Source organism: Eretmochelys imbricata, chromosome 19 (assembly GCF_965152235.1).
Source record: "Eretmochelys imbricata isolate rEreImb1 chromosome 19, rEreImb1.hap1, whole genome shotgun sequence".
NCBI classification, from domain to species: Eukaryota; Metazoa; Chordata; order Testudines; family Cheloniidae; genus Eretmochelys; species Eretmochelys imbricata.
In genome coordinates, this window is record NC_135590.1 from 7,514,489 (window position 1) to 7,529,478 (window position 14,990).

The 14,990-nt window shown below is 49.1% G+C and overlaps 1 protein-coding gene across 4 annotated transcripts in view; it reads left to right on the plus strand.

The window, feature by feature from the left end:
* Positions 1–14,990, plus strand: part of MACF1 (microtubule actin crosslinking factor 1) — a 234,061-nt gene that overhangs the window by 133,976 nt on the left and 85,095 nt on the right. For all 4 annotated transcript variants that reach the window (XM_077838115.1, XM_077838114.1, XM_077838112.1 and 1 more), the window contains 13 exons: positions 446–661; positions 781–930; positions 2,143–2,370; positions 3,888–4,037; positions 4,132–4,365; positions 5,035–5,262; positions 6,141–6,662; positions 7,278–7,454; positions 7,674–7,797; positions 8,545–8,753; positions 9,272–9,589; positions 11,105–11,271; positions 14,444–14,600. In XM_077838115.1, coding sequence (XP_077694241.1) covers positions 446–661; positions 781–930; positions 2,143–2,370; positions 3,888–4,037; positions 4,132–4,365; positions 5,035–5,262; positions 6,141–6,662; positions 7,278–7,454; positions 7,674–7,797; positions 8,545–8,753; positions 9,272–9,589; positions 11,105–11,271; positions 14,444–14,600 — 2,880 coding nt within the window. The remainder of the gene's footprint in view (positions 1–445; positions 662–780; positions 931–2,142; positions 2,371–3,887; positions 4,038–4,131; positions 4,366–5,034; positions 5,263–6,140; positions 6,663–7,277; positions 7,455–7,673; positions 7,798–8,544; positions 8,754–9,271; positions 9,590–11,104; positions 11,272–14,443; positions 14,601–14,990) is intronic.

Sequence of the window (14,990 nt, forward strand, 5' to 3'; positions counted from 1 at the left end):
GGTTTGCTGTCTGGAATGAATTACTGTAACCTGGCCAGATGAGAATAGTAGGATGAATTGGTGGATGGTAATGAATCATTGTAACAGATACACAGATTGTTTGAATCCAGTTTCTTCCAGCCTTTGTTTTACTGTGGCTATGTCTACACCGCAAAGAAAAAACCCATGGTATAGAGTCCCAAAGCCCGGGTCAGTTGACTCAGATAGTGCAGACATTCGGGCTAGGACCGGTGCTGGGCTCTGAGACCCTCCCCCTCACTCAGCCTGAGCCCAATGACTACACTGCTATGCTGCGTGAGTCAGTTGACCCAGGGTCTGAGACTCAGTGCCAAGAATTGGCTTTTTTTTTTTTTTTTTTTTTCCAGTGTAGGCGTACCCTGTGAATGCTGGCAGTGAGCGTATGAAATCATTGTGTCTTGGACTTAAAGATACTGTCTTGCCTCAGGTCCTGGATGTGGAACTGAAGGATCTGTCCTCTCCAGTGAATCAAGAGCTGGACTCTGTGAAGTGGATTGTGGCCAACCAGCCCCAAGAAGTCCCTGAACAATTGCTGAAAGCCTTGGAGAAAGATGCCAAGAACCTCCAGAAGTCTTTTAGCTCAGTGAGCGATGCCTTGGAGGCCTGGCTGCTAAACCTGCGTGGTGCTGCAGAAACTGAAAAGGTACAACTCACAAACAGACTTTTGTCCTCCCTTTGCTGCTTCAACCCTATACTGAGAGATCTCTACATTCATTCCTTCGTTAGTTGCCTGGTTTTAATTAGAGTACTTTTCATTTTCAGGCTAAAGTCTTAACACGGCATAAGACGCTTGAGGGCAAACTGGAAGAGCTGCAGAACTGGGTCTGCGATACCGCATTATCTCTGGACAGCAGTGATTACCACCATGCAACTGAAGGGAACAGCTTGACTTGCTGCCTGCAACACTATGAGGTAGCCATAGCAACACCCCTAATCCTGACTGATCAAACTGTGGCCTCCTCCAGGGGTTGCTTTTAATCCAGCCTTCCTCCTTGATTCTTTGTGGCTTTCCCTTTGTCGATTATTGTGCAAGGAGATGCCAGTATTCTAGCCTGTTTTTCAGTCCTTGTGCTCTTGGGAGCTTGAGTAATGATGCCATGCAGAGGTGAAAGGAGCCAAGGGTTTTTTTTTCTCCTGTTTTGTCTCAGCAACAAGTAAAACATCCTATTGCTGCTCAGCCCTTCAAAGAACATAGGGAAATAAATAAAAAAAAGAAGTCACAATCTCCTCCATAGCACGACCTGGAGCCTTTACTGAGTGCCACGCTCTCTTGGGAGTGGTGCTCACACTGGTCAGTGGAAGCTGTCCTCACGGCTCACAGAGCTATGCTTTTGAGACCCAAGCAGTGCGGGGCAGGGGGCTAAGGTGTTGGAAGAAGAGGTAGCTCCAGGAGTGGTTTTTGCTGCTACACCACGATCTGCAGAGTGAGGAAGCTGGAGGGCGATTGGCATATAGAGTATAAACAGTCGCTTCTGAATCTGGGTACATCTCCAGCGCTGCACCGCACACGCATCGAGAAACTGGCTCTGACTCGGATGCCAGTGACAGGAGGGGTTTTTTCCAAAGGTGTTGGGAGGTCTGGTATAAAGAGAAAGGAGGAGAAACCGCTGCTTTCCACACATCGTCTTACTCGTGTGCTGCTGTACGCGCTTCTGTTAGGGCTTCTCTGTACAAACACTTACTGGTGGGAAGCTGGGGTATGCATCTACCTCGCACTAGCCTGCCGCTTACAAAGTGTGTGTGCGGACCCTCCTGCCGCGTGCTAAAAATTGTCCGGGTGCTTTGATCTAAGCTGCTTTGGAACAGGAGTAGATTAAAGTACATTACAGAACTTCTAGTGCTTGGCAGGTGGCTTCACTTGGACACTTAGTTTGCAGCAGGCTAGTGCGGGGTAGTTTTACAACCCAGCTTGCCGCGAACTAAGTGTTCACTTAGACAAGCTCTTCGTGTATCGCTGGGTGCCTGAAATATCTTGTTCTCTCGATGAAGATCTGGCTGAAATCTCTCTGCTTCTGTGCCGTAGGATTCTCTTTGCCCATGGATCATGTCCAAAAACAGCAGCTTAGGAAAGTGCACACAAACCAGACTCACTTCACTGACTAGCTTTTTCGCTCTTCTGTTCAGGAGTTGAAACATCCCCTTGCTCACACCAAGTCTGAGCTCGATGCAGCTGCTTTCGACATTCAGTTCTTTATCTCTGAGCACGCCCAGGACTTGACCCCGCAACAGAGCAGGCAGCTGCTGAGACTGCTCAATGAACTGCAGAAGTCTTTCCGGGACCTTTCCGAGCGTGTGGCAGCTCAGGTGGAGGTCCTGCAGGTCTGTCTCCGGCAAGTGGAGCAGACTGATGAGGTGAAGGTCGTGAGGCCTGTTGTGTTTTGTTAACTGAGATGTTTTCAAGGACATGCCGTGAAACACTTGCCATTCTGTGTTCCGGTTTTGGGTGTGTGACTTTGAAATGATTCATGGCACAGCAGGAGTTTCTTAAAAAGAGTCGATTGCTCCTTTCTATTACCCTACCCATCCCATCTTTCAAGGGACTGAGTTTCTTTGCCTTCCCTTATTCAAACTAACCAAGCTCTTGAGGGCTCTAGATGGGACAGCTGGTCAGTCCCTTTGGCTTTCAGCTCTGGAAACCTGCCTGAGTCTAGCTGAGATCATATGTGCATTGGTTTAGTGGACTCAACCTAGTTCCTATAAGGTCCACACCAGAAAATGATGGCACAAACTGGCATTGTTCAACCCGAATGATAACCAGTGTTGCTAGTTTCTCATTTTCCTTGCACAGTTAATGGTCTGTAGACACAGGAGAACAGCCCTTTGAATAATATCTAAATGTCGTGTCACACAGCAGCCACCCACACAAGCTCCTGATACTCTGCTGTGTTCCCGCAGCCCACATAATTGCATGGACCTTTTCACTCCAGACACTATTAATACTGTAATGTTTTTATTAACAGTTGCTCTCAATAACACTCTGCCTGTGCCATCTCTGTGTGTGTATTAACCAGTTTGCTTTGCTTTTTCAGATTCAGTGTGCACCCATCCTAACCCAGGAAGATCTCGCTTTGCAGCCGAAGAGCTCTTAAGAGCGCTCTTTTGAATTGCTTCTGTTGTTTATCTTAAAGATTGAAAGAAATGACCACAGCATTTTGCACAAGTTTGTATGTTTAGTTGCTACGGCACCAGAAGAAACCGTTTTTTCCCTGCTAGCAAAGAGAAGTTTTTTGTGAGGACTGTCAGGGTCACACATCATGCTCAATTGCTCAAATAGGCGCTTCTGTATTGTGCGGTAGTGGCAAAACCTAGGAATTGGATCAGCTACAGAAACATTTTGTCTCCCTTGGCTCTCACGCCAACCCCGGTGTGAAAATAAACCTGACTCGGGTCAGCCAATGTTCCAAAGCCGCAGCCCTGCATGATGCCAGTGCGTTACGCGTGGCCAGCCTGTCTAGAGATGGCATTACACGGGTTTCTGGTATATTTTAAATTTCTTGAGGTTGAGAGGAAGGACAAAGCCAGAGCAACATTTGGTTAATTGTACCAAGGAGGGCTGTGCTTTGATTGTTGCCCCTATGAAATTATTAAACATTTGTGGAATGGTCTCCCATCTAAGGAGAGAAGACAGCTTGAATGACAAAAAAAAGTGTATTTAAAGAGATCCCGTCCTTCAAATACTGTTGGGCTCTGATACACGTTCATGCAGCCTGGCTGAGAGCAGAGGGCTTCAAAAGGTGTTTTCTGTGCTGCCTCCTATCCTATCAGGTGCTCAGACTGTAACTCTTCTGCCTTGCTTTTCAGAGACATGGTGGCATTGAATGAACGATGTGTCTTAAACGGCCTCCTCTCTTCTCTTCCCCTCAATACAGACTCTCCAGGAGCAGCAAGCAATGCGCAGTCGGAAGCTGGAGGAGCTCCACACCTGGCTGGGCCAGGCGGAGAACACACTGAGGGACCAGCAGAGAGCAGCCAATGAAGGGGACCTACCTATGCTGCAGCAAAGGCAAAGTGACGTTAAGGTCAGTGCTAGAATAGTTGTGGGGGGCAAGAAGGGGGCAAAAGAGATGTCAGATGGCACAGAAAAGTTGTATGATTCTTCCACAATGCTCGTAGGACCTGCAGAGGAACATTCAGAGCCGGGCTGCCTCTTTCGTGGGTGTCTTGAAAGCAACCGAAGAGTTCTTAGAGGAGAACAGGGCCAAGATGAACCCCGGGGAGCTGGCAGCCCTGCAAGAGAAACTCCGCCTCGCCAAGGAGCAGTTCCAGTCTCTGCAGGAGAGGACTGAAGTGGCCCAGAAAGAACTGGAGAGCACAGTGACGGCTGCAATGCAACAGGAGACGGAAAAGGTAACACACAAAGAACAAAAGGAGGGGGGACTTTTAATGTGGGGAGGCAGCTTGGCCTAGTGGGTATGCCGCTGGCCGGGGAGTTGAGAAACCTGTTGAGTTGAGAAATTCTGTTCCTGGCTCTGCAATTGTTTTTGCTTGGTGACCTTGTCTCCACTCTGTGCCTCGGTTTCCCCATCTGTAAAACGTTGGTATTGACTCCCCTTGTAAAGCACTTTGAGAGCTATGGATTAGACATGCTAGGTATTTATAATACTAATACAATATTCATTGGAATGTAAAGCAGCCCAGGGCAGAGTAAAGGAGCCTTGCTCTGATGTCAGGACTTGGTAATAAACTTCCAGTGCAGCTTTTTGAAGTAATTTGGTGCCTCTGAAAATCTAACAGTGTCTCAACCTCCCCAGATAAGCCCCAGGGGTGTACCTCAAGGAACCACTTGGATGTGTTCACCCGTGTGCGCACACTGCTCGTGCACTCACTCACTCACTCTGTATCAGAAGCCCAGTTTGGGGCGTGTGTTGGCTGAGTAAGACTGTGGACTATGTGTTGTGCTGGGCTGAGAATCACAAAATCAGTCAGATGCCAGGATTCTCCCTCTCCTGATACAGCAGCTTATACAAATACAAAAAGAACAGCCCTCCTCATCCGGAATATTTGTTGTTTTTTCAGGTGAAAGCTGCCAAAGAATTGGAGGAGAACAGGAGTAAGATTGAGTCGCTTCTAAAGTGGGTGACATCATTAGAACAGACGGGGGAGCTCTCTGAGCACAAACCTCGCCCAAAGGAACAAGCTCTGGGAGCAATCCAGGGGAAAAGCACCCAGGACATCCTCGACGGTCACTTGGTGGAAGTGGACCGAGTGGAAGAGAGCCTTGATGGGCAGTATGAGAGGCTGAAGGTTAGAATGCCGCCATGTCCGACCTACCTGGCTGATATTACGTTAGATGTTAGTGCTGCCAAGCACGGTGACGACCCTGCCACCAGCAAGTGGCGTTGAATGCATGGATGTGTTCACCATGCCACGCAGTTGTGTTCCCGTGTAACTGGGCATCAAGGCTCTGGTGCGCTAGGAGGGGAGACCCCTGAACTTGTGGGATCCTCCTGGCACAGCAGACAGAAGGACATAGAGATGTGAAAGTGGAGAGACGTGGTTTTTTGTCTGCCTCAGCTGTAATTTATTAGCGGTGTGATCAGTAATGCAGAGTACTTTACAGTCAGGTCGCAAGATGATGCTGTCAGGGTAACTCGCGGGGGGGTTAGTTGTTTGCCAGCACAGTGAAGAGAGGTCTGTCAGTAGTTCTGGTGCTGAGGGCTTGTCTGCATGGGGAAGTTCGTGCACAGTGGGCTAGGAGTAAATGTAAAGCGCACTCCTGACTCCACACCCACTCCCCATGTGAACACTCTTACTGCGCACTGTGAATGCCTCCAGGCAGTTTAGCTTAGCACGCTTCCAAAGCGCATGAAGGTCATGCGCACACAGACAAGGTGGGCGAGTAATCTCTTTTATCGGACCGACTTCTGTCGGGGAGAGAGACGAGCGCGAGTCCAGTAAAAGGGATTCCCTCACCCACCGTGTCTCTCCAGTGTCCTGGGGCTGACACGCACACAACAGCGAGCACAGAGGGGTTCTCAGTGCCCAGACCAGTGTCCGCACTGGGAGTTAGTGGGGAGTCGCTAGTGCACACCAGCTACTGAGGGCTTTTCCCCCAGGTAGGTAAGTCCTTAGAGACATTAGATCGGTCACAAGGCAGCATGTTTGGTGTGTGTGTGTTTCAGGCACGCCATCAGGAGCTGCTCTCCCAGCAGCAAGATGTCATTCTAGCTACACAGACAGCACAGGCCTTCCTGGACAAACAGGGCCACAACCTAGCACCAGAGGAGAGGCAGAGGCTTCAGGGGAGGCTGGCAGAGCTGAAGGAGCAATACGCAGCCAACCTGTCGCAGTCGGAGAAGCAGCTGAAGCAAGTGCAGGTGCTGCGGGACGAGCTGCAGAAATTTATGCGGGATCACGGGGAGTTTGAGGCCTGGCTAGAGCAGGCGGAACAGGAGCTGGAGCGGATGCACAAGGCGGACAGCGACCCTGAATCGCTGAGACCAATGCTTCTCCGGCAGGGAAGCTTCTCGGAAGATGTGATCTCCCACAAGGGGGATTTGCGGTTTGTTACCATGTCAGGACAGAAGGTGCTGGACGCAGAGAGTGCAGCCAAGGAAGAGGGGCCTGAGCCATTAGCCACAGGAAACTTAGTCAAGAGCAAACTGGATGATGCAACAAAAAGATACACTGCTCTCCACTCGAAGGTACAGGAAACCCTTTCCAGCTCCATAGGATAAAGCTTTTATGGAGTTTCCTCTGTGCAGCGCTGTAGGGATGGTGGTAGCCGGTACTGCATGTAACTGGGAATTTACCTGTCAAATCTGCCCTGTTACCTTCTCTCTGACCGTTCTCCACCTTCCTACATCAGGAACACTTATACTGTTCAAACATTTTAAAGGTGTGAGCTCAGAAGAGGGCAGGGACTGTGTTATATGGTTCTTCCACCCATGCTAAAACTGAGTTCTTCCTCAGGGCTTGGCTCAATGGTAAGTTGGTGCGTGGCAGGCCAGGGTGTGAATTTACAGCACCCTAGCTTGCTGTGCGCTAACTCGCTGTAATGCGCTGACAATTCTCTAGTGCACTTTGACATATTCCCCTTCGAAACTGGAACCTTCACTGGTAGCATCCACGTAGCGACTTTGTGTCTGGCAGGCTAGTGCTCTGTACATTCACACCTCTGCTTGCCACGCGCTAACCTGCGGTGTAGACAAGCCCTCGGTGAGTTTTCCCCCCTTTCTTCAAATTAAGGGGGCATGGAAGAGCAGGCTGCGGACCGTGATGGTTCATATCCTTGTCTCGGATTTTATTTTCCTGTGTAGTGTGCCAAGCTTGGTTCCCATCTGAACGCCTTGCTGGATCGCTACCAGCAATTCCAGGAAGTGGCAGAAACTCTCAGGACGTGGCTGCAGGAGAGTGAAGCAGCCGTAGCAAAAGTCCTCTCTGAGACAGTTTCCTCAGACTCAGCGGTTCTGCAGAAGCAGCTCACCAATGCCAAGGTAAGGGATCTTTAGACTGTCTTTCTCCAGGCTGAGTGTACGACCCTCGTGGGCCAGACATCTCACCCTAAAATCCTGATTTCGATCTCCTGTCATATGGGTTACCTGGGGGGCTGTTAAATTAAGGATGGAACCTGCTAGACCAGTTCACCAGTGTGTCGCAGTCTCTTTGGTGTATGTTATTGCTGACGTTAGTGGTCTTGTCTTGTGTTGGAGCAGCAACTACAGGGAGATCTTGCTGAGCATCAGGTGCCCGTGGAGAAGCTGCAGAAAGCAGCACGTTCCCTCCTGGAGATAGAAGGAGAACCAGCCCCTGATCGCAGACACATTCAGGAAACCACAGGTACTGGGCAAAGCAGCCGTGTCCATTAGCATGTGCGAGTGTGAAGACAGACCACAATTAAAAAGGGAACTCAAGCCCCCAAGTCAGATGAGTTCAGAAGAACACGGGATCAAAGTAGAAGAGCAACTTGTCTACAATCCCTGTGTGCGCACACATACGCACCAATAGGGCAGTTCACCATCTTCCCAAAACACCTCCGGAGGCTGTTTGTTTCCTTCGGAGGATCCACACTTCTCTTTATGTTGAGAAAACAAGGGAGGAGGGAGGGACGTCTTGAGCAACAGGCAGCTTCTGCCTCAAGTAGTGAAAGAGACCTGTTGGTTTTAAAGTCGAGACAATACAATAGACCCCACTGAAATGGTCTTATCATAGTCCTGTTTCTGTGCTTTTGTGTATGTTTCTGGTTAGCCTATACCCACGTGCCTTACCTCTAGAGTGGGAGCAGGTTACCCCACCTCTGCTACTGCAGGGTTCCTACACCTTCCTGTGTAGCATCTGGCGTGGGCCGCTGTCGCAGACAGGACACTGGGATAGATGGACCGTGGGTCAGTTCCTACGCTGCTGCTCTCTCTTTTCTTCACCCAGTGAGGTTTTTCCTGTTCTCTCTAACGAGTTCAGTAATCGAACCTTCGCAGCTCCGGCTCCTCTGGGTGATTTGGCTAGTTATTTGTGTTGGGGATAATCTCAGAGGTGACAATCACTCGCCCCTCTTGGTCATTTATTTTTATCCTGTGCTGAATTCCCCAGATTCCATCGTGAGCCGTTTTCAGAGCCTTTCTGGTCAGATGGCAGAGCGCTCAGATCTGCTGCAGAAGTCCATCGCCCAGTCCCAGAGCGTTCAAGAAGGACTGGAGACTCTTGTGCAGTCGATGGCTGAGATTGAGAAGAGCCTGGAAGGAGAGCAGCTGGCTTCCCTCTCGTCTCTCTCCATCCAGGAGTCACTCGCCACAAACGCTGTGAGATGTTCACTTAACTGCCTTTCAGAAAGAGCCTGCATTAGGTAGACGGTTCCTCTGCCTCTCGCCAACCTCTGAATGGGGCAGACATCTTAAAACATTTTGTGCTTTAATTGTATTGCATGTTCAAGTCATTTAAATGCAGTAAACCCATTTAAAAAGGAAGCGTTAAATCCATCCTTTACCTGAATTCGCTGAACTAGGAAATAGAGCCACCGAAACAGTTTACCTCCCTCCTCAACTAATGAGCAGCGTTTAGAGACATTCACATAGTCTTGAGAGGAAATCCCTGTCCAGAAGCAGTGGATGAGGATAGACTGACAGTTCAGCATGAGCAGAGGCAGGGAAAAGCCAAAGTCAGACACAGTGGGGAAGGAGGGCACAGGGAGGACTGGGGGTGAAAATAATGCACGTGAATGTTGTCTAGAAATGTCATTTGCTTTAAGATTTCTAGTTCCAAAGGGCCCCCCGGCCAACTCATGCCACTTCGGTTTTCTCGGTGTCTATTCTGACAACAGAAGTTGAAGCAGGACATCGCCCGGCAGAAGAGCAGCCTAGAAGCCACCCGAGAAATGGTGACTCGATTCATGGAAACGGCCAGCAGCTCCGCAGCCTCAGCCCTGCAGGGCAAGTTGGCCGAGGTGACTGAGCATTTCAACAAGCTGTGCCGGCAGCAGCAGGAGAAGGAGAACGTGCTGAAGGACCTCCTCCCGAAGGTGGAACAGTACGAGCACCTCTCCGAGAAGCTGCAGCAGTTCACGGAGAGCAGAGCTCGCATGCTGGCTTCCGGAAACCAGCCGGATCGTGACATCGCTCACTTCTCCCAGCAGATCCAGGTGAGAAGCGGGTTTTGTGCCTAAAGAAGAAAGGAGGCCCAGACTATGAGGCTTTTGTGAGGAGCCCTTTGCAGGCAGAGTGGAGGGATTTGTGCAGAGTAAATAACCCCCTGCATTCATCCCAGGCCATTGGGACCTGCAGTTACAGTAGCTGTTTGCTCAGCCATTGGAGAAAGGGAACGAGATGGGGGCTTTGTAGCTCATTGCTGTTTCACTGCCCTGCGTGAACAGTCTAGGAGCAGTTCTAGACTAGAAAGGCAATTCTGCCCAGTCCAGCTGGCTGGGGGCAGAGAACTAAAGGAGTGAACTCTGAACAGTTGGATTAGACCCAGGGCAAATATAGCTAGACCTCACTGGCTAAAAATCCCATCTGTTAATACTGCACAATGCCTACGTGTCAGTAAGTAGAATCGCTACCCTAGGACAGTGGTTTAGGGTATAGGACTGGGTCCATTGCACTGGATGGGACAAAATCATAGTGGTTTCATGGAGACCATGGTTCCTGCTAGCTGGGAACAGTATCTGCCCTAGATTCTCCCTGTAGCCTTTCTACCAATTCTGATGTGCGGGAGTTTCAGAAGTTGCTCTGATTCATGGTGACAGGTATCGGGGGTAGGCTATGGTAGTCTGTATCCACAAAAACAACAAGGAGTCCGGTGGCACCTTAAAGACTAACAGATTTATTTGAGCATAAGCTTTCATAGGTAAAAACCCCACTTCTTCAGATGCACGGAGTGAAAATTACAGACGCAGACATAAATACACTGACACACGAAGAGAAGGGAGTTACCTCACAAGTGAAGAACCAGTGTTAACAGGGCCAACTCGATCGGGGTGGATGTAGTCCACTCCCAATAATAGAGGAGGAGGTGTCAATTCCAGGAGAGGCAAAGCTGTTTTTGTAATGAGCCAGCCTCTTCCAGTCCCTATTCAAGCCCAAATTAATGGTGTTAAATCTGCAAATAAATTTTAGTTCTGCTGTTTCTCTCTGAAGTCTGTTTCTGAGGTTTTTTTGTTCAAGTATAGCTACTTTCAAATCTGTTATAGAATGTCCAGGAAGATTGAAGTGTTCTCCCACTGGCTTTTGTATGTTACCATTCCTGATGTCCAAGTTGTGTCCATTATTATTCTTTTACGTAGGGACTGTCCGGTTTGGCCAATGTACATGTCAGAGGGGCATTGCTGGCACATGATGGCTTATATCACATTAGTAGACGTGCAGGTGAATGAGCCTCTGCTGGTGCGGCTGATGTGGTTGGGTCCTCTGATGGTGTCTCTAGGGTAGATATGGGGATAGAGTAGGCAACAAGGTTTGCTAAAGGGATTGGTTCCTGGGTTAGTGTTTCTGTGGTGTGTAGTTGCTGGTGAGTATTTCATGCTGATTTATGGATAATTCATCTTATTTCCCTGTAGAGGGCACTGTGTGCCCTAGTCAGTATCAAGAGCTGTGTCTGTTCATTTCTCCTGTTTGAACAAACACAGGAGCTTCATCCCTGCTCTTGTTTATCCTGACAGGAGCTGAATTTAGAAATGAGGCAGCACCAAGAGGACCTGGATACTATAGAGGGTCTGACCACAGAGCTGAGCTCCTTTGGTTTCCCAGTGGGCTCCTCTCAGCACCAAGCGAAGGTGCACAGTCTAAAACAGGATTTTGTGCAGCTGCAGAAGGCAGCAAAGGAGAGGTAAGACCTGAGATCACCTGTTCCCATCCTTCAGGGGCTGGATTGTGGAGACAGCTCTTAAAAATTGGCGGATGTGCTTCTCACTGATGGTGGAAGTTACTTAGCAATTGGGAGAGAGCTGACTAAGGTTCATTTTTGCTTTGGGGACCGTACGTTAACTTCTACCTCTGCTGTCCTCCTACGCCGCAAAACTTAATGCCGTCATCTCTCACTGACATTTTAAAAAAGGACGGCTGGAGGCGTTGTGAAAATGTGTGTGCTGCAAGAGCCGTGCTTTCTCAGCATGCAGGGGCTGCCACGAATCAAACCCACTCCTGCTCCCCCCAGGAGCGGATCACTGTATTGCATGGCATTGTGTGGCAGAGGTTCATTGGCCAGCGAAGGCGTGACAGACAATAGCTGCAGAAGGAGCCTCTTCGTTTTCCCTAGCTCGAGGGGGTTGCCACAGTGCAGGGTCTGTCTACAGAGAACGGGCGGCATTAAAACAGGGTTAAGTTAAAGAGGGTTCGTGAGACCTCGTTCGCGACGGAGAGCGACGAGATGGGGGGAATAAACTGCTACGTGATGTTGTAAGCCTCTGCCAGAGCTCGGCATCCCTTCCGTTCAGATGCCTGACCGAATAGCAGCACGCCCAGGAACCTCAGCTGCGTTCCGAAGGGTGAGGAGGTCTCCTGTCTTCAAATTCCACAGTGATTTCGGAACTGCCGTAAGGGCAGCGAAGAAGGCAACGAATTTCATGGGTTACGCAGCACCGCACATACGGGAGCTACTGCAAGGGCGTGCTGTTGTAACCGCCTCCCACAGAAATCCCGCTGGTGACGTGGGGAGGCAAGGGAAAGGTCTGGCTTCGCTGCAGCCGTGGGGAATCTGATGGCACTTGTGTAAACGTACCGGAGCTAGCTGGAACGTCACTAGCTCGAGAACTGGAGCAGTGAAGCCGCAGCAGTGCGGGCTAGCTGCCCGAATAATTACCCAGGGTTCCAAGTGGGCTTGTACGGCCCATGCTGCCATGACTTCACCGCTCTAGTATCCAGCCTAGTTCAGGTCTGTCTGTATGAGCTAGTTACGCCCCGTGATTGCCATGTAGACGTACCCTTGGCCTGCCGTGCTTCCCTGCTTTCCCTGAATGCGAGCGGTTCTTGGAGGAGTGGGGCAAGAAGTGGTTGTCACAAAGTCAAGAGCAATATGAATGAGCTCCACTTTCCTGACAGCTCTACTTCTCCATGCCAGGGATTGTCATGGGGTGGGCCACAGATTAATAGTGTCTCTCTCCTCAGCCTCCTCTTCCACTCATGATCATGTGGCATATTTAACCACAGAGATTATCTGCCCTTCCATTGAAGCTCATTCATGTGGAGCTCATTCCTATTGCTCTTGACCTTTGATTTAGTTGGGGATTGGTCCTGCTTTGAGCAGGGGACTGGACTAGATGATCTCCTGAGATCCCTTCCAACCCTGATATTCTATGATTCTATGATTAGCATGCAACATGCCAATGGTGACGACACAATTGTGGAAGAGAAATATTAAAGGAAGCATGTGGTACCCAGGTCTCGGGATACCCAGGACTGAGGGTCACCTTGTTACCCTCCGGCTGTAGTGAGAGTAGACTTGGCTGTAGTAAGCTGGCTGTTAGCTCCCTGTCTTTGCCTTGCTGCTTACCAAGAGGTGCCCCTTGAGTCCCTTTGAACTATTCCTCTGTGACTCCCAGCCCTGACACTGGCTACTCACAATAATCCCCGAGCCTCTGCCCCCAAAGGAGCCGGGTACTCCAGTTTGCTAGTTTTACCTTAAACCACCACTCCTGTATATCGCACAGCACTTGTGAGCGCTGACATTAAGAAAGAAGTAGGTTTATTTAAGAAAGGATAGAGATTCAGCTAGAAACAAGGGAGTGCGGTGAAAACAAATGATGCAAACAAAATCATAAAACCTGAACTAGGGCCTACGCTTATTAATAGTTCCTTTTCCTATCTAATAAAATAGTTTTCCCCCCTCAAAAAAATTTCAGTCTGTTGCAGAGACGGCTGGCTTCACAGAAACCAGGATCCAAACTGTCATGAAAATACCCCTGCTCCACAAGATGTCTCCTGAGTGAATGGATGCAGAGGCCTCTTGCCCCTTACTCTGAAACCTGTGTTTATACTGAAAGTCTGTTGTCTCTATTCATAGGGCAATACCCTGCCTGTTGTAATGTTCTTGTTTTTACCTCCAAGTGGTTTCAATTGTTTGCACTTGTCTTCCTTGGTTTTCCATTGATTGTTCTGTGATGGGGCAGTGAGAGACAATTGAACCTTGCATGACATCCCTGGCTAACTAAGGAGAGAGAGCAACTCCCTCCTGCATGAATAAACTGCCACCAGGTAGTTAATCTCTGGTGACTCCCCTTAACTTTAAGACCCTAAGGGAATAAACATCAATATATCTACCTTATTCCTTTAGTGTTACCTGTACGCACATCACACCATGATTATGAGTGTTGATAAATTGCAAGCTTTCAATAAAGACCTTACATGGTACCCAGTATGCATAGATACCCTGTGAACAATGTATTTGATGTAGTGAGTTTGTCAGGTCTGAGATGAGAGTGGTTTCAAAGACCTGTGCACCCATTGCCAAGGTGCCTTTGTGTCACAAAGTGTTTGATTATTTGTAGCTGTTCCTTAGTATCTCTGTCGTTGAGTGTTGCTCCTTATTCTCTTATGGAGTGGTGGCTGCTGGTAGAAGTAGACAGGCAAACTCTTCCTCCTTTTTTCCAGCTGTTTTTACAAACATCCAGGCTCTTCTTTCCAATGATGAGCCTGAACCCTTGTCCAAGTAGTTAATAGCAAGGAAGTGACTCCACTCACCCTGTGACCTGCCAGCTCGCTACAGACCACTAACAAGTGCTCTGTGTGGATCATGGTTTCAGAACTGCTAACCTGGACTTTGCCAAGAATGTGAGTCTGGGTTTCTAGGGGTCAAGATAACACTGAACTTGTGCACCAAGGTCATTCACTGAGCACGCTTTACCATAGCTATAGCCACAGTTTTGGCCACTAGTGAGTGCTGTTGCTAAGCAACAACAACAAAACCCCACAAGATCACAGAGACCATGGTGTGCTCAATTCAGGGTATGGTAATTGCAAAGCGAAGCACGAGCTGCTAACTCTCTCCACCTTTTCACTCGTAGAGAAAAGGATGCATCATCTTGCCAGGAACAATTGGACGAGTTCCGAAAGTTGGTTGGAGCTATCAAGAAGTGGCTGAAAGAAAGCGAAGGGAATGTGCCATCTGCAGAGACCTCCCTGGGCACCCAGGAACTGGAGAAGCGCATGAGGCAAATCAAGGTGGGCAGGGAAAGCGGAAACGCTCTGAGGAGTTGGTGTGGAAACCAAAGGAGCATGTAATGACTTGCAGGACATGGTATACTGTGAACTGTTTTATGCTTGTAATAATCCAGCTACGCCTGGGCTTCCATGTGCTTAAGTACAGAAGTGCGGTGCTGTATGTCCGTGCAATGGATTCTCATAAGTGAGCCTTTACTTGCTCTGAAAACAGCACCACTGATGGTCTGAAGCCCCTGTCTGTGTGGGACTGTCGAGAGACAGTGCTCGCAATCATACACATCACTGTTCGCTATAGCCGCTCACACTTTCAATGCACAGTGAAATCTATGCAGTCTTTTATTAATTTTTAAAAGAAATCCGACCGCTCCTCTGCTTTTCAGAGGAATTTGG